This window comes from Thermobia domestica, chromosome 5 (genome assembly GCF_964235325.1).
Source record: "Thermobia domestica chromosome 5, izTheDome1.hap1.1, whole genome shotgun sequence".
NCBI classification, from domain to species: Eukaryota; Metazoa; Arthropoda; class Insecta; order Zygentoma; family Lepismatidae; genus Thermobia; species Thermobia domestica.
The window spans coordinates 210,853,776-210,873,174 of record NC_137458.1 but is presented as its reverse complement, the minus strand read 5'-3'; the positions used below and the strand labels follow the sequence as shown (position 1 = coordinate 210,873,174).

Genomic DNA, 19,399 nt, shown 5'->3' with positions numbered 1-19,399 from the left:
TTTTCCATCACGTTGCTTGGTTTAAAGAGTATATTAATCCATTTTACACTGTTGCCTTGGCCATACTCACTAGCTGCGAACAGATTTAAAAGTACAATATAATATAGTATGAAACTGCTTATTCCAAAATATTGATCGTTTCTAGTTGGTATGCTCGCACGAGAAAGTTTGACTCAGCGTGAAAAGCACGAGCCGGAGTGGGAGACAGCGAAACGGAAATAGTTTAATAGCAGAGGGATTGCCGAAGTTATAGGGCAGACGTTATTTGCAATCATTGTTGCAAGAGTACAAATTTATGTACAAATTTATGCAAGGGTACAACGTTGTACACTATATCTTGAAATAAGTATAATCGTTTCTTGATTATATACATTTGAATGTAATCAAGCACATTCTTAATAGTTTCTATATTGATATTAGGCTCCCAAATGTCGCTTTTTTCTTAAATATTTTCTATAATTCTAGTAATTATTTAAATAGATAAAAATTTCCTGACAAAAATGAGTTTCTTAACGTATCCTATTTTTGAGTATTGTTATTATTATTATTATTATTATTATTATTATTTTAAATGGCTCTAAGTCCTTAATTTGCACGAAAATTTATTCAGATATGGGTGCAAATATTTTTCTCCGATGTGCTTATAGGTCATACCCTAATCTAAATAAGATACCTAACACTAAACGGTTCATAGGCGGCTAACATGTAATATATGTATCAACATAGAAACCACTAAGAAATGTACTTCATTACCGTTCAGTTATACGAAAGGAAATCATGCAGTGGATATACTCTTTTCAAGGGAGGACAGTAGACACACTAATAATAGTTTCAGTACGTAATTTCTAACTCTACAATAATTGCGAATAATGACTGCCCCTGCGACTTCGGCGTCCTAACCCTCGTTGCTACTATACACTACTTCCGTTTGATGTTGCTCACTCTGGCTCTTGTTTTTATATATCGAGAATGATCATTTCATAGCACGTAAGTTTGTACCCATATTTTGAGCCTGAACGCAGCTGGTGGGAAGTTGCCAAGAAAATAGAAAGTTAAATGAGGAAACGTCTAATATCTCGGATACTTAAATTGTACATAAATTTATATATTATTTACGTCAAGAGCCCACTTAGAGTGAATTTGTTAATTTCTTGAGACTAGTATTAAAATGCAGAAGTTCTACATTTTTTTTTCTTTCTTCGATATGCCTTGAACCGAAATAAATAGATATCTTGCTTACAGTGACCTCCTAACATGGATTGATGCGTGCTTTTCGTACTTGGCGATCTTTTGATACTTGTGTCCATGCATAGTATAAATCTTCACGCAATTGGTGGGTTGCGTACTTGTGAAGGTGAATAGATGTTTCTCTTAGGGCGCTTGCGTCGAATTTTATCGAAAATAACTTTTTATGTCATAAACATGGAACGTATATTGTATAGGGCATATATTTCATTTCATTTTTCACGAACAGAACTACAGTCACTTAAACTACCTCGACAGTGAGCAATAAATAAGTAATTCACATCATCAGTATCTCTAGTTTCATATATGAATTAACTAATATAGTTTAGTTTTTTAGTCTGTAGCCCCCTCGCCTTTTCAAATACAAAATTACATATAAAGTATCGAAATTGGCATCAAAATAAGAAAAGCGCCTTCTTCCTGTTTCTTTAAGTTCAAGTAAAACATGCCATCATCGCTTAGTACGTCATTCACAGTGACGTTATAAGTACTTACAGGATACGGAATACGTCTAAAAGATTAATTTTTGAATGAAAAAGTTTCTCGAGTCTCTATGTCTGAAGAATGTTCTTCGAATATCTCCATAAACACTACAAAATGATTATAAGAGTCCCTACTTATTATATTAGCACAGCAAGTCGGGACGAGTTAGAATGATTCAATCTGTTAAGAATTTAACTCAGGAGCTGTTTTCAAACATAAAGAAGAAAAGTAATTGCTATACGTTCGAAAAATACAAGTAGACAAATAATATGCATATATATATATATATATATATATATATATATATATATATATATATATATATATATATATATATATATATATTGGCATCCATGAAGTAATTTTACGTAGTTTCATTTTTAAAAGTAAAATATTTCAGGTAACAAGTACTTCTGCTGTGCCATTGTTTAAAATAATGGGAAACAGTTGAACAATCTAGTAAATAACAAATAAAAACATGTAGAATAAATTTCTAGTGTATGTAAAACAAATGAAATATGGGAATTTTTTGCAAAGTAATTGAAAATAAACAAATAAGAAAATATTATGTGAACTTGAAGAATTATATGAATGTTTCGTGATTAAAATTAGGAAAAAAGAATAGAAACTCCAGCCTTCTGGAGCAAAGCATCAAGCTTGGTGAATGACAAAACCAATTTACTCATGAGATTTTTTTTTTTTTTTTAATATTAGAAGGCTCACCAAGTATTAAAATATACTTACTTATTTATAGTGAAAATTTATATGAAACAATGAATGAAAAGTCAATTTGAGCTGAAAACCACTAAGATATTTTCCTTCACAAGTTGTTAGAAACACAAAATGATGGACGTAACAATTTAAAAGGCAATGTTTGAAAAGTCAACCTGCATCAGAGGTATTGATCAAAGAAAATTTCAGTATTATCATCACTATTTGATATGGTGTTAACGTAACAATGGTGGTAACAATGAGAGTCACAATTATAAAGAAAATAGGTTGGGTTACCTGGTAACATCGATGATACATTGTTTGGTAAGTTCGTTTCTCCATTTCCATTTTCATGAAATAAGTAAGTTTCACTTAGTTTCTTTCTGTCTTTACTTATTGCTTTTAACGGAAATAAAGGTCGACTTTGTGTCAGAGAAAAGCAGGAAATTATTCTCTTGACTGAAATTAGTACTGGCTTTTTGGGTGAATGCCTTTTCGCAGGAAACACAATATTTCAATCAAATTGGATATCCCATTTGGATATATCTTAGGTTCTATTTCTCAGCATAAATTAATGAGCCCAATTTTGACTAGAGTTTAAATTTCAAGCTTAAATTAGCATGGATTAACACCATCACATTTAAGATAAAAACTTATTCAGTGTTAAGGATCTGAAGAGTACATAGTAATTTTTAGATTCACACCAGGAACGTCCGTATATGTATGAAACCTGTATTTGATAGCATTTTTGTTAAAGGAGAAGCATTTCTTTTTGGTGTTTCTATGATCTTAATCTTCATTCATTTACAATTTGTCCGATGATTTAAATGTAATTAGTATAGTAAGTAAAACTTATAAGAAAACAAAATACTATCATGGTTTGAAATTTTGGTTCAAATGGAGTATATAAAGGTATTTTTTACGTGCTACTACGTCCACGTAGTCAAAGAAAAATAGTTTGTGTATGATTTATTTTTATTTTTATTATTATTATTATGTGATTATATTTAGCTCCAATTGAGATTTACTTTCTTATCCATGGGATTGCAATCATATCAAGTACTACGAAAATTTCTATGAATATATTGTAGGTCATATTCTAACCTTGAAAAGTGTTAGTGTAAACTATCTAAGATTATCGTTAAAATACCAACTTGGTTTTTTCTATAGGATTACCTTATGTACTGGGAGCATCGATCTTTTCACTTGCCTATTTTCTACAAGAGTATCCATAAAGTGCACCACAAGTACAAACAACCAACGGCTTTTGCTGCCACTGCAATGCATCCCGTGGAATTTGTAACTTCCCAATCCTGCCTCTTATCGCCAATATTTTTCATTCCCACGTACTTTGGTAAGTATTGTAATAAACTGCTGTAAGAAAAGTTCAGTAGTTCAAATTTATTTCTTGCAATACTTTTAATGCATCACCAGGAACTCTGTCAAGAAAAGCAATTACATCTTTTGTTTTCTAAATTTTCCTTGCCGCTAACTACTGTAGTCCATGACGATAACACTATATTTGTACAAAGTTAATAGCTAAGTTTCCATAAGGATAATTTTCTCCGTTTAAAATCAGAGAAGTAACTCGATTTGGCCTCCACACTATTATCTAAGATGGCTTTTCTCACATAAGAAACCGAACAAATACTTTATGCTAACTTACTTAGATTAAATTTTCAGATTACTGCCTTAAGCCATTAGTTTACGTACATGTTTGCATACTATATATACGCAACTATAATCAAACATTCATAAATGTTGCCATTGTATGTATTTTGTAAGAAATGCTTTCATTAGAGACGAAGTGAAATTATTGTGCTAACTACTTGATGCACCTTCACATAAAAGTAGTTTACTGGAAAAGTTTCCTTTGCGACTTTTTTTTCGAAAAATACATCAGCAATCACTTTGTTCATGTTTCACAGAAGTATAATTCATTACGCTTCCTATATTGTCTTAGAAATTAGAAATCAAGCGCATGAATCATCAATTCAAAATGGATTTATTTTCCTTTATGTTCATGTTTCTCCTACCAGTTGTCAAACATTCCTTAAAAATACAGTTTCAGATTTAGTCTGAAACTTCCTATTAACATCAAAAAACCTCCCAAGTCTTACAAAAATTACTTTGTTTACAATAGCTCTTATTATAGCGTATATAAAGCAAAATGAGTGTGATGATTCCTACATTTCCTTGATAAAGAGGAATATTAGTATCAGAATTAAGAAGCATTTCATAAACTTCAAAGGTATCAATGCTGCTATGTCAGGATCATGGAGATTCTGAAACTCTTTAAAACATAACATTGGAAGATTCAAATTTTGCATAATTCTCATCATTAATTGACAGAAATGTATTTGAAGTTTTAAAAAAATGGGAAGAGACGCGTAATCAAGAACTAGAATATTACGATAACAGAATTTATCAAAAACAGTCGCACACACAATATACTAATTCTTTAGATTAAAATTGTTCAACAAACCACTATAAAATTTTCCTCATAATAAAAACGTGTAATATGTAAATACCTTCATAAGTAGCTGACAACTCTACTGAAGGAAGATAGTTATTTTTAAACCTGAAAGCATTGTGTACATTGTCAACATTTTTATACTTCGATCATTCATTTTCATAAAGTATAAACATTATTCTTACCAATTTACTATTGTTATAAACACTTATAATTGCTAATGCCTTGTGCCATAGGAAACTATAATAAGATCAAATCTGGCATCGGTGTTTTCATGATACTTTAATAAGTATACTTACTACTTAGATATTCTCTTATAAACTATAAAACTGGATTGCAATCAAGTGATCACGTATACATTCTTTTAAAATCCTACAGAACTTATTTGTCAACTAAATGTAGTCAAGTACTTCTTTGTTTTCAAGAACGTAATGAAGAATTCAACTGTGAGTCTAGCACTTTCAATGGCCCAAATGATAGAAACCATAGTTTTTGAAACATCAGCAGGGAAGAACCTTTTGCTTCTTCGGAACGTTTCGTTAAATACTTAGATAACTCTTATTAAATTATAATCCATTGTTTGTATAATAATAATAATAATAATAATAATAATAATAATAATAATAATAATAATAATAATAATAATAATAATAATAATAATAAAATAAATTTTAAAAAAATAAATTTGAAGAGGTAGTTTTCGGGAACTTATCATTTTTCGAACAACACCCTAGTAACTTTTTTCATGTGTAATAAACAAACATGCTGTTATTAGCATTACAATATAATATCGTAATTCATTTCTTTGAAAGAAATCCAGAAAGAATGTTTTTTTTTTAGATTAAGTGAATTTTCTTCGAAAACACCAACCAGAATTTTATTTTTGATTCTCAAATAAATATTTCTGTAATAACTCCATTATTATGGCATGATACATGACTTAATTTATAAAATGTGAGCCAGAAAGTTTAATGTTGCTGTTTGTTACGACCATTGCCATTATTACGTGTGCGTTGATGCACAGCGTCCCAGATTGAGCCCCTAGTAAGAGTGTATTGAAAAAAAATCATATTTTCCATAAGAGATTACCTGAGAAATCTATTCATTAAGGACAAAACTACGTTATTTCGCAGTTGATATAGAACTATATTTTAAAATTCTTTGTTCATACTATAACAACCTATTAATAACAAGAATATTGGATTTTGTTTCTCTTTAAATGACGTAAAAGATTATTGCTACTAAATTTGTACAAATGGATAAACAGTACTTTTGTTAATATTGTGAATGCACAATGTAATTAACATTTATTAATTACGTGTAAACTGAGCTTATGAAAATATCTAGATTAATTTATAAACTAATTTATTTAAATAATTAGTTACATTGTCGATATGATCTTTTCAACCTGATCATACCAGAATATTTTAAAGTACAAGCTAAATATCAACCTTTATACCCCCTTTTGGGCTCCCTCATTCACGAACTTACTTTTAAAAATGTCTCAAGAAAAATATTTGCTCAGAACATTCTTATGATAATGAATTCTATAAACTCATCCTCTCAATCATGATCTGTTTCATTACTTTTGTTTTGTAATTTCCTCACTTTTTCCTATAAAATTTGTGCTGTAAAAATAAAATATGAATTAATTGAAATATTTGTGATAAATAGTGAATTATGCAGGAAAAATGTGCTAAGTTCGTTTCATATACCTAGGTATATATTTAAATTCAATGGATTATATTCAATGGAATAAACAATATATTTTTTCTTAATGACACAAATTGAACAAACTACTCAAAAATGTAGACTGTGAAACGATTTATTTCTTATTTTGTTTTATTTTATTTACATTTATTTTCATTTTTTGTTTATTTACTTTTTTTTCAGTTAAACTGGTTGTTAAAGAATATATAAAGACACAAAAGGGAGATCTGAGTTTCCACGTATCATGTTATGTATAAACTTAATAAATAATCAATTTAAATCAAGAACAGGAATTTTGAATATTTGAGGTGCAATAGTGTGTATTTCTTGTAAAAATAATATACACTTGAATCTCCTCTTTACCTTCAGATTGTGAATCTCGAGTTGCTTGTATAAGAAGCCAATTTAGAAGGAAAAAATATCTGCTGATACTAAAAGTTATTAAACCATTGAAATCTTAAGTTTAAAGATAATACTTTTGGTTCTGAATTGATTTACAAATAAAATAGAGAATAAGCATACGTATGAACATGTAGATAAGATCTCAAAATCATAATTCATTATTTAATGATACTTTCCTTTCTTTTCGTAGTGACTTATATTGTGATGGTCGTGTACATTTTTTACCAAGGGATGTTGGATCACTCGGGTATTAACCTTTCAGCTCATTGGTGGCAACCGTGGCAACCAGGTACCATGTTTCATGATAACCATCACCAATATTTCCATGTAAACTTCGGTTTGAACACTGCTTACTGGGATAAGGTAAGGAATATCAAACTACGTATGTACTCATGGAAGGCAAGCTTTGGTTCAAGAACGAATACATTCAGAATTTTAATTTAACGGAGCTGTAAATTTCCGATATATAGAAAGCTTTTTCCTTATTATTTATAGTTGAAGAAATGCTAAAACATGATTTTATAATATAATATATAGTTGTGAATAGAAAAGTTCAGTTGAATTCAGCCATAGACAAGTGAGTGATATACGACTATATTTGCTTTATGTCTTATGACCAGAATTAAGTTGCAGACACTCACATGTTCTGTTTACAAATCTCAAAAATTTGTGATGAAAAAGAGAGAACATAGTATATCTTTTATATTATCTCTTATATTAATATAACATATAATATAACATATTAATATAATATAACATCTTTTATATTAAAGTTAACAATAGTAATACCATAATACGATAGTTTTCTGTATTTTTATCCAGGCATTTTAATTTACTTTACGAATAGAATTAGTACTAACCTTTCTTGTATTCCTAAGGAAATAATATCCAATAGTTTAGATTCCATGGTACATGTGTTTGTAAAACTGAAGATCACATCAATAGTGGATAAAATAGTCGTAGTAATCTTATAGTAGGTAGTAGGAAGTAACAAATTGTAATAAGTAAAAATTTGTTAGTGTTAATTCGTTTCCACTTATTTATCTTATTTTAAAATGGGAGAACGCATGCACAGTGTTATTTGTGCTATATTTAGTTGCGAAGCTTAACTAACTTACTACGACTTCAATAAATACACTCTGATGATTGCTACAATTAACTTCCATAAATATTTTCCATCAGTCTCTAATCCACGTTCACACAATCAATTTTATCTGCCCTCGAACTGTCACATAATAAAACACACAGTTTCTATGTTGGACAGATCATGCATTTATTCTAAACATCATGCATTTATTCTAAACATCTAAACAACATTCTACTTACTACAATAACTGTAATATATGTTAAAATATGACTAAAAGTCATTGCATTAATCTCTACGAAGACAATATTTAATTTTTCTATAGATCAAAGTTCTACGTATCATCATTGTCCCGCCTCCTACACTCTACAGTAGTACATTGTTTTCTTTCTTTTTTTACACTGTTCTGCCTTCGTTCTTCTCAGAACGCTACACACAGGGTAGCTCTCCAAAACATATATTGAGTCATTTGAACACTTACTAGGTTGAAATACGTTACATTTCTTTAAAAATTGATTTCCAGCTAAATCGAAGCTTTAAGTATGTGAAGATCCTGTTGCTGAATATGTTTTAAGCCTCTACGATCCTTGTTAATGTATACTCGATAAAGTATTTGAAATATTAGATATTATTTCCTTAGGAATACCATAAAAAAAGGTTAGTACTGATTCTGTTTGGTAATATATATTCCACTTGCTCTATTAGTCATTAATTCATAAATATTTATTCATTTCTAATAGCATAATCTGATTCGTTTCCAACTCGCGCCAAATAGACTTCGTGGTAAACAAACACTTTCTGGTGGAATTTATCGTGTTTCTCCCGTTTCTTTCCACGTTTTTCATTCCACCATTTCAGTCATTCTCATCATCACCACCTTCTTTGGCATACAGAGCATAATCGTGGGGCCTAAAACTTTCATCTTACAATAACAATTTTTAGTATTTGCTCATTTAAGTAAACTTTACTTTAGTTAAGTATTTATTTCAGTCAGTTGAAATGCTATGTTTTAAACGTTTATATTCTCAATTTTGGTTCAGACTGACTGAAATAAGCTGTATGCTTCTAACAAACTCCAATTAAAGTGCACATGTTTTAAAAACAAAGACAATTCAAATTACAAAGTACTTTATAAGTTAAAATGGGTAATTTCTGCTAGAGTTTCCATTAATAACTAATGCTCTCTAAATGCCGAAATACCTTCGATAGCTGTAGAAGTGGAACCTCTACTTATTCTTTTTAAATAGTATTCGGTCTTTCCATTTATCATTTCTACGATATTTGAATTTGGCTTGTTCAAAACTATTATCTTCAATGAATATGATCGTATATTTAGTTTTTATATGCATATTTATTTACTAGTCATATGTCAGTAATCTGGGCTCTAATATTTATAACCTTCCTTAACCCTTTTAGGTAAATTATGGACTTTCAGTCAAGCGGGTACAGCATCTCTATTTGTCGTAAAATTATGGCTTATACCTCGTTTTCTTCACAATAAAGCAGCCTTTCAAACGGTGCTATTTACATTTCCTTATGTCCCTGGGGTGGGAAATTTTGAGAGAAATTGGGATTTTTCTCCGATTTTTTTTCTTTTAAATTTTGAACACCTTTGTATCCCCCTGTGTTAATGAAGATATCTGGAAATCAACTGGAAAATACTAAGTAGTATACTGAATGTGTGTACAAAATTTTAAGCTTCTATCTTGAATAGTAAGGTCGAGAAAAATATTTACAAATGATCCCTACAATACCGCAGATTACCGCAAAAGACCATGATCTCAGGTAAAAAAAAAATTTCTTGGAACATACCTATTTACCCTAGGGTTATGTTTTGTATCTCATTCTCTTCAGAATAGAACATTCTTTTAAACAGTACCATTCACATGTTTACATCATGTATCTGAGACGTAAAAATCGCAAAAAAAAGTGATTTTTGGTTAAAATATCTCTCTTTTTATATTTTACCCCTCCGCCCCCCTTATGTTAACGCAGAAATCTTTAAAAAAATCTAATAAATACTACTCGATGAATTGAATGTTTGTGAAAAATTTCAATTTTCTAGGTGTAAAAGTAAACTCGCCATAAAATAATAAAAATAGGACTAACCATTTTTTTTTCAGAATCTCAGGTAAAAGTTTCTGAGACATCCTATTTACTCTAGGATCTTGGTTCGTACATCATTCTCTTCACAATAGAACAGCTTTAAAAATGGTACCATTCACATGTCTCCATCGTGTATCTGAGGCGGGAAAATCGCGAAGAACGGAATTTTTTGGTTAAAATATCCCTTTTCTTTATATTTTTGCCCCCTCAGGAGCCCCCTCCTGTGTTAACGTAGAAATCTGAAAAATCTGATAAATACTATTCGGTGGACTAAATATTTGTGCAAAATTTTAGTCTTCTTGGTGCAAAAATAGGCCTGCCAAAAATAAATATACTGCACAATACCCCAGATTCCCGTATAAAATCGGATCTCAGTAAAAATTTCCTGAAACATCCCTTTTTATCCTAGAATCATGGTTTGGTCATCATTCCCTTCAGAATAGAACAGCCTTTCAAATGGTATAATTCACATGTCTTCATTATGTATCTTACACGAGAAAATCGCGAAAAAACGGATTTATGGTTAAAACATATATACATATCCCTGCTCTTTACCTTTTCGCCCCTCTGGTTTCCTCCCCCTGTATTAACGTAGATATGTGATAAATAGTATTCGGTGGACTTAATGTTTGTGCAAAATTTCAATCTTTTAGGTGCAAAAATAAGCTCGCCAAAATATAATAAAATAGGTCTAACGAAAAATATTGTTTTAAAGTTATGACGTCACACCACCTATGTCTCAAAGCAGGAGGGCATGGGTGTACGTACGAGTATATAGGGCGACACAGTTGCTTAGTGACAGAACGCTCACCTCGAGTACGAGGGATCCCTGGTAAGATCCTAGATCTTATGAAATTTTGCTGGGCAATATCGTCTCCGTAGTTTCCGTGGGATTCTCGTGGTTCCTTCCATCAATTCTTCCATAATTATTTAATTTCTTTAGCTCTTTCAGACTTGATTTTTCTAATCGTTAAAACAATTATTTATGCACTTAAGGGAGTTAAAAGGAATGAAAATAATACAAAGCAGCAAAAAGCAAAAAAAAAAAAAAAAATTGAAAAGATTTTTCTTACATATGGAAGTTCTTCAAATAATAGTGTTCAACAAAAATAGTGTACGAAGAATTTTTAACAGTAAATGTAGCTCTTCTTACTGTATTGTTTCATTTTTTTCACTAAGTCCTCTTTCTCTTCATCAAATTCTGAAAAATAATTAATTCAATCACAATAAATTTGAATATTTCAAGCTACTTATCATCAAATGAAGCACCACGAAAGAACCAATTTCTACTTTATTGGTAGAATTGAATGACTTATATGACTGTAGGACATAAAAGTCGTTAATTTCAAACATATTATCTACACAAGAATCCTATACGTATGGTGGAAAATAGCCAATAGAATAAATCTCATTTTCTGATAGTGGAACTCAATCCCAGACATCTAATGGAATATTCAAGTTTATAGGATGGCTTCTTTCTCTATCATATCCAATTTTTAAGAAAATCATAACTCAACTAGTTCGTTACTTGTAGTTTTGGATGAACCAGCTACTGCTGCTACTTCTTCGTCACTAATAATATCCTTTTCATGAAGCCCATATCCTGGCTATTTGTGACTATATTAGCACCTGTACATAATTAGGGCTGCTAACAAAGTTGCTGATATAAATATTAATCACAACATGAGTGAAGGTAATTAAAGAAAATAAAGTGGAATTATGGAAGGGCCTTAGACATACAAGTTACAGTAGAACAGAAAATATAATGCAATTAAGTACGAAGAAACACGAAGTTTTCTCTAGTCATTATCTTTGAAAATTTCTGGCGCTGATTAGCACCTAGCAGTTGCATTTTTCTACTTTTTTTAAACCATATGTTAATTAGGATAAAGTTATAATGTAACAAGTTACGAGGAAAAATTAAATTTTCTATAATCACTCCCTTAACACTTAAATTTCTGCTCTCTGTTTCAGTAGGCTAATTAACATATAGATGAGAACACTTCTGAAAATAATAACTTTATTACCTAATTTTTTGACTTACGTTCCTTAGAATAGAAATTGCAATACAATAAGTCATGAAAAAGTGAAATTTTCTCTAATCCCTCATTTCGAATTTTCTGACGACGCCTGTCTCACTTCGCTTTCCAACATCGGAGAGCACTTCTTTTGTAAAGCTGAACAATTTGATACCAATTCTGTTTTCTGATATACAGAACATAAATCATGGGGGGTCAAGAAAACAAGAAATAAGGATCCATGCGAAACAAATGTACACTTCACTTGTGCACACTCACTAGGGAAGATCACGAGGTGTTACTCTGACTTCATATCGATACTATGCTCAATCGATTCCTTTTTACATATGAAACAATTACGTAAACGGAGAAATCCTCGATCGGAAGAGTGTTCGAATTACGAGCATTCAAAGTTCAAAATTGAGCAGATTTTACAAATAATTTGAAGTTACCACTTTTTAAGATAGATGTTTCATTTTTGGTATCAAGGGTTTTCTTGGGTACCCAACATAGTATGAGGTAGAAATATGCGCAGTTTGCAAGATAGGGCACTTATTGGGAGGGGTGAAGGGTAATGGCGTCTTTCAACTTGCAAATTGCACACAATATCGATAAGCTAATGAAATGTACTTGTTACCCCTATTCGACTGTCTTATCATTCAAAAATCACTTTCCTATGTGGTCACCTTCAAACTGAACAATGGCATTTGACTCCGAAACGCTTTTCCAGGCGTGCAAAATGCAATGAAGAACGTCATGGTATTCATAATTAATCTTGTGATAATCTATATTGTGATGTTCTTTCCTTTCTTTAGATAAGAGTGAAACCAATATTTTTTTAAAAGGCTCTATCACCAATATGTGTTTTGCCCAGATTAGCTGTCCAACAAAAATTTCGCAGCACTGGAGCGCACAACGCAGTATCATATGTGGACAACAAAAATTAGTTTATTGTTAAAATGAAGTTAATCCAAATAAATTATCCACCACAGGCTGGCACTGACAGTGAATACGAATGTCAGTTTATACCACAGACATTTCATTTGTAGTCAATCGCGTTTAATTGGTGCTTCAAACTAATTGCCCTGTGCCAGAGCGGCCGGCTGCGGAACTATCCTGAGCGGTACTCCGAACCTTGTCCGGAGACGGTGCATTGCAGAAGACGGTGTTTCAATACATCATCACTTGCCATATTATTCAGTTTTCAGCGAATTGAAATGCCGATTATGGGAAAATATTGGTCGAACACCAGGGAATATTTGAAGACATTCAGCGATAAAGTAGGCCTAAAAATAAAAAAACAAAATTATTAGAGGGAATGTAAGCTCAAAGCTGTGAAAAAGGTGGTTTTTATTCTGGAGAAAACTGATGTTTGCATACATTATCACTAGCCGATTTTTGTTTTTTGGCATTATCGTAAAATGCTCTTGGAGTTTGGTCACTATTTTCCAACAATCGCCATTAAAATGCGTTGACAAATTATTTAAAAAAATGCTAGTGATGAGATATTGAAATGACATTTTTCACAGAGGCCTATTGGGTTCGGAGTTTCGTTCACGTTAGTTTCGAAGCCAAGCGTTTCGGAGACAAATGTTATTGTTCAATTTGAAGGGGCCACACAGGAAAGCGTCATTTGAATGACAATACAGTCGAATATGGGTAGCAAATACATTTTATCAGCCTATTGACCAATGTGCCAAACAGAAGACAATTCGCAAGTTGTAAAAGACCATTACCCTTCACCTTCTCCTTAATAAAAGTGTCATTATCTTACAAAATGCGTACGTTTTGACCTCACCACTGTGCTATACAGCCAAGAAAACCCCCGATACTAAAAATGAAGCATGTATTTAAAAAAAGTAGACTTCAAACCTTTTGCAAAATCTGTTCAATTTTGAACTTTGAACGCTCGTAATTCAAACACGCTTCCGATCAAGGATTTCTCCGTTTGCGTAATTGTATCATATGTAAAAAGTATCGATTGTAACATAGTATCAATATGAAGTCAGGGTAACGCCTCACGACCTTCCCCAGTCAGTGCATTAGTTTGAGAGAAAAAGGAGTCTAGGGTGGTTGCTAACCCCTAACAAAATCATTTTTTGTTTTGTCGCTTTCGAAAACAATTAGCCATATTGATATGTGTAGTATTACATTATTGGTGCGTTCTACAAATTTTACATCCCTTCTACTCGAATATTTTCTCAAATAAAGTACTTCATAGAATATATATATATAAATTTGAATATAATTATTCGATTATGCTGTGAACACCAGCTTAAATGTAATAGATGATCTCAATACAAATTAGAAATATTTCATGCCACTAATATATCTAAATCCTTCTCAGGATCAAAAGTTCCTACGATATAAAGAAATAATTATCCGAACTACATAAACTAGCAGCTGAAATATAAATTATTTAGTTGCTATAAATGATAAATAAATGCGAATTGTACTTGTTGTTTATGAAACTTCCATAAATATATCCAACAAGTGTAAACACTATGAAAGAAATATGAGGCTTCAGTAACTGACAAAAAATTGTCGTTTAACTTACTATTTGTCTATTACAATTGTCAAAAGGTACACATAAGTACGGCATACTATAATAACATTTGAAGCAAACTTTTACAGAATACTAATATTTGATTAGTTAACAAGGGAAAACAATAAAAATTAATTTCTAGTTTGTACAAAGAACACAAGAAATGAGAAAAACTTCAACTCACCTTGCCTGCATTACTTCGTTGTAGCCATTCTGCTTCATTTCAAGACCCATATAGTTTGCTGTAATGTCTCCAGATGTAAAGTTGTCCTATTAACAATAACATCTGGCATCTATCTAAGGTACCAAATATTCTCTACTAAAATATTTCATTGTAAGCATACGAAATAAAGAATAAAAAAAAAAACATGTCAGTTACAATAGACATAAAAAGTGTAAGGGTTAATCGTCCGTTTTCTTAGCTCAAAGTTTCCTATTAACAATAACATCTGGTATCTATCTAAGGTACCAAATATTCTCTACTAAAATATTTCATTGTAAGCATACGAAATAAAGAATAAAAAAAATACATGTCTGTTACAATAGACATAAAAAGTGTAAGGGTTAGTCGTCCGTTTTCTTAGCTCAAAGTTTCCTATTAACAATAACATCTGGTATCTATCTAAGGTACCAAATATTCTCTACTAAAATATTTCATTGTAAGCATACGAAATAAAGAGTAAAAAAAATACGTCTGTTACAATAGACATAAAAAGTGTAAGGGTTAATCGTCCGTTTTCTTAGCTCAAAGTTTCCTATTAACAATAACATCTGGTATCTATCTAAGGTACCAAATATTCTCTACTAAAATGTTTCATTGTAAGCATACGAAATAAAGAATAAAAAAAATACATGTCTGTTACAATAGACATAAAAAGTGTAAGGGTTAATCGTCCGTTTTCTTAGCTCAAAGTTTCCTATTAACAATAACATCTGGTATCTATCTAAGGTACCAAATATTCTCTACTAAAATATTTCATTGCAAGCATGAGAAATAAAGAATAAAAAAAATACATGTCTGTTACAGTAGACATAAAAACTGTAAGGGTTAATCGTCCGTTTTCTTAGCTCAAAGTTTCCTATTAACAATAACATCTGGTATCTATCTAAGGTACCAAATATTCTCTACTAAAATATTTCATTGTAAGCATACGAAATAAAGAATAAAAAAAAATACATGTCTGTTACAATAGACATAAAAACTGTAAGGGTTAATCGTCCGTTTTCTTAGCTCAAAGTTTCCTATTAACAATAACATCTGGTATCTATCTAAGGTACCAAATATTCTCTACTAAAATATTTCATTGTAAGCATGAGAAATAAGGTTAAAAAATACATGTTTGTTAGAATGGACATAAAAACTGAAAGAGTTAATCTTCCGTTTTCTTAGCTCACAGGCTATTATCATGGGATGTGATGCTTTAGATTTCATTTCATTTCAATACGTGTATATGAACAGAACTTCAATAATAATGTATGAAGAAATAATATAGTTAGGATAAAACTTTAAAAGAAACAAACAAAAAAATTATCTTAAATCACTATTATAACAGTCAATTCAAAATATCTACACCTCCATATACACCATTCACTTGATAACGTCAATTATGTCTTACCTTTCAAGTATATAAGTCTGGGATGGCGAGTTTCTGTATCCAATCTTCTAACTATATAAATGTTACAACCTTCCAAGCCATAATGATTTTTTTACAAATTATATCCGTTCTAAAATTATCATGACGTAAGGGAAAATTGACTTGCGATAAAATTGCTGCCATATTTTGCAGAAGCTGAAACATGTAAATTTTCGTTTCAAGTTCATTCGTGTCTGACTGGAAACAGAATACAGTGTTGAGCAGAGAATAAATTATATAAGCATATTAAAAGCAACATAAAAAAATAATTTAAGTAAATAGTTTATAAAACGGTAGTTCATGTGTTTAAACCTATGAATGACAATGTCTTTTCTCCCTTATGTAGCCTATAATAATCATAAAAGAAAAATAATCAGTTCGAATAATTTTTTTTCCTTTCTGCTTTGCATGATCATTCTTGAAATATGTATAAAATGTATATGAAACATGAAGAACGAAAACATGTTTTAGATTTTATAAACTTTTAAATAATAGCAAACATTTTACTATAGTTCGTAATATCTATAGACAGTAAGTCGAAGTTCATTGATGATAATATTAATCGAGAAAAAAATACTTAAAAATACTGAGACATTTCATCTATTGATACAGATTAAATATTTTTTTCTATGAACCTGAAAATTGATACAACTGCAATAATTGCTTATACGTATCTAAATATTGCTCGTATTAAATACATACAATTTCTTGTTATTTCGGTTTTTCTTGGGAATTTAAATGTCTATTTTCGTTTCTAAGAAAAGAAAAAACAAATCTATAATTGAAGTTGAACACAAATTCATTATTCTTACGTATATTTATGACAAATGTACCCACCTTCAAGATGCAAGTTCTTGAATTTTATTCTCTAGGTTACTGGGACTTTTATATGTAATATTTGATCAAGGTCATATTACGACGATTGGGAGCTAGTAGACTGTAGGAGTATTATGTTAGTGTCAAGAGATTGATTGATTGGGGATAATGGGGACGACGGCAGCTTAGTCATTCGTTCCCGTCACGGAGTAAGGTCAAGAGAGTGGAAGTAATAGCTGAGAATACGTACTATACAATTCAAACTTACTGATGCTAGTGGTCTACTAATCCACGCTTAATTGCATGCATGGAGAGCATGCCCGCGACCGTTCGGTCTATTTGATGGACGGGTAGTGCTCCAAAGTGTTGCACCCCGCTCGTGGCTGCTCGTGCTTGGACTTTAGCCATCGTACACAAGTGCAAAGCCAAGATTTGTCCCTTAATCTTGACACCTAAGTGTGTAACCCCCATTCTTTGAGGGAGTGGGATACGCCCACTGCGCGACCAGACCGAAGTCCTGAGTGCCTACCAGTTAACTTACTGGTGGAGGCGGTCCTGCTAGCGAGTCAGGTTCTACTATACTCTGCAGGCATGGTGCCCGAGCGTTATAAGGCGAGCTCACCTCCCGCACATGTTCACCGTTACCCAGGTTCCTGGGATTAGTTCCCATATGCTACCGAATCCCACGGTATGATCACAGCCCAGCAGAGTCCAACCCAATCCGGGAACCCCAGGCAATGCCCGAGGGGGCTTGCGTCCCTGCCTACCTCTATCGTTCAACTGGCAACCGCCGTGTGTAGAGGTACCACACACACGTCGAGGTGCTTCACACCTCATCCCGAATCCAATGGTAAGTGTTAAGTCACCATTTGAGTTTGGAGCTGGCCCATGTCCTACAGGATTTCCTCCCTTCCGCGGAATTAGAGCCGTTACCCAGGTATCTGGGATTGGTCCTTTTCCGTTTCCGTTTGGTCTTCCTAGCAGGCAGGAATCCGACTCTCCCCTCCCGGTAGTATCGTCCAAGCAATACGGGTCTACCTCTCTTTTACGTGTTGAGGTACCACGCACACGCTGAAATACTCAGTATCTCTTCCCAGACCCAACAGCACATGTAAGTCGCCATTTGGGAGAAGGGCCGTGCTCACTGCTCTCCCCCGGTAGGACTATTCATTCGTGAATTATTGCATCACTCCTAAATAATGAGATTCTCGATAGTGTGTAATTTCACTGATCGTGTTTTTCGGAATTCTATGTTTACGCCAGGTACTTTATCGGATACATCCCTTTACTAACCTAAATATAAATACATTAAGTTTTAACGTGATAAACAATCATAACTTATAAATAAAAAAAATTAAGAGTGTGTTATTTTTAAGACAAAAATATATTCTTAAGATTTTGAAACTTTCAGTGAAAGAAGATACACTGAAATATAGAAAAATATTGGTAAGAAAAATAACTGAGAACTGACCTTTACAAAAGCAAATGAGGCAAAATTTTAAGAAATAAAATTTTGATGGAATAGAGTCTTATGATATTTTGCGTTTACTAAACAGCAAATTTCATACTATCATACTCATTCTTCAGTTTCCTATCATATATATATATACATATATATATATATATTACCAATTTTTGAAATAGTTGTTTTATTTAAGAAAAAAATTATGTGAAATTCTATACCAATAAGAATGCATACTTTTGCGTATTAGACATGATTAACTAGTCTCGAAACACTTACAACGACTCACCAAAGGTAGTCGTCAACCCTGGTTCGGCTAATAATATAAGTACATCTTTTAGTGGCAATAATCGTTAACACCTTAAAATATCTTCCGTAATTGTATTCACTAGTATTATCACCTTCTTTTACTGAAATTACAAGTCCATGATAAGTATTAGATAATTTATTCGTTGATTTTCTTTTAACGTATATTCACACAAACTGTCTTGTTATCATACATGTTAATTGAGTATCTATAAACAACTACATAGCAACCAACTATACAATAATAATGTATATTTCTTACATATATTAAAACATTCTTCTTTTGTTATTTTTAAGTAACATTATATCAGGTATAGTGCTTGTGTAGAAGCACTTTCTGCCCAAGATACAAGTAATTATCAACCGATACAAAGTATCTCGTTGTATAAAATGTCGCCCGATGA

The 19,399-nt window shown here is 31.7% G+C and overlaps 1 protein-coding gene across 2 annotated transcripts in view; it reads left to right on the top strand.

Annotated features, from left to right (window-relative positions):
- LOC145686376 (uncharacterized) overlaps window positions 1-19,399 on the top strand; it is a 92,015-nt gene that overhangs the window by 61,397 nt on the left and 11,219 nt on the right. For both annotated transcript variants that reach the window (XM_081759642.1, XM_081759644.1), the window contains 2 exons: window positions 3,610-3,793; window positions 7,215-7,387. In XM_081759642.1, the coding sequence (XP_081615768.1) occupies window positions 3,610-3,793; window positions 7,215-7,387 (357 nt within the window). The remainder of the gene's footprint in view (window positions 1-3,609; window positions 3,794-7,214; window positions 7,388-19,399) is intronic.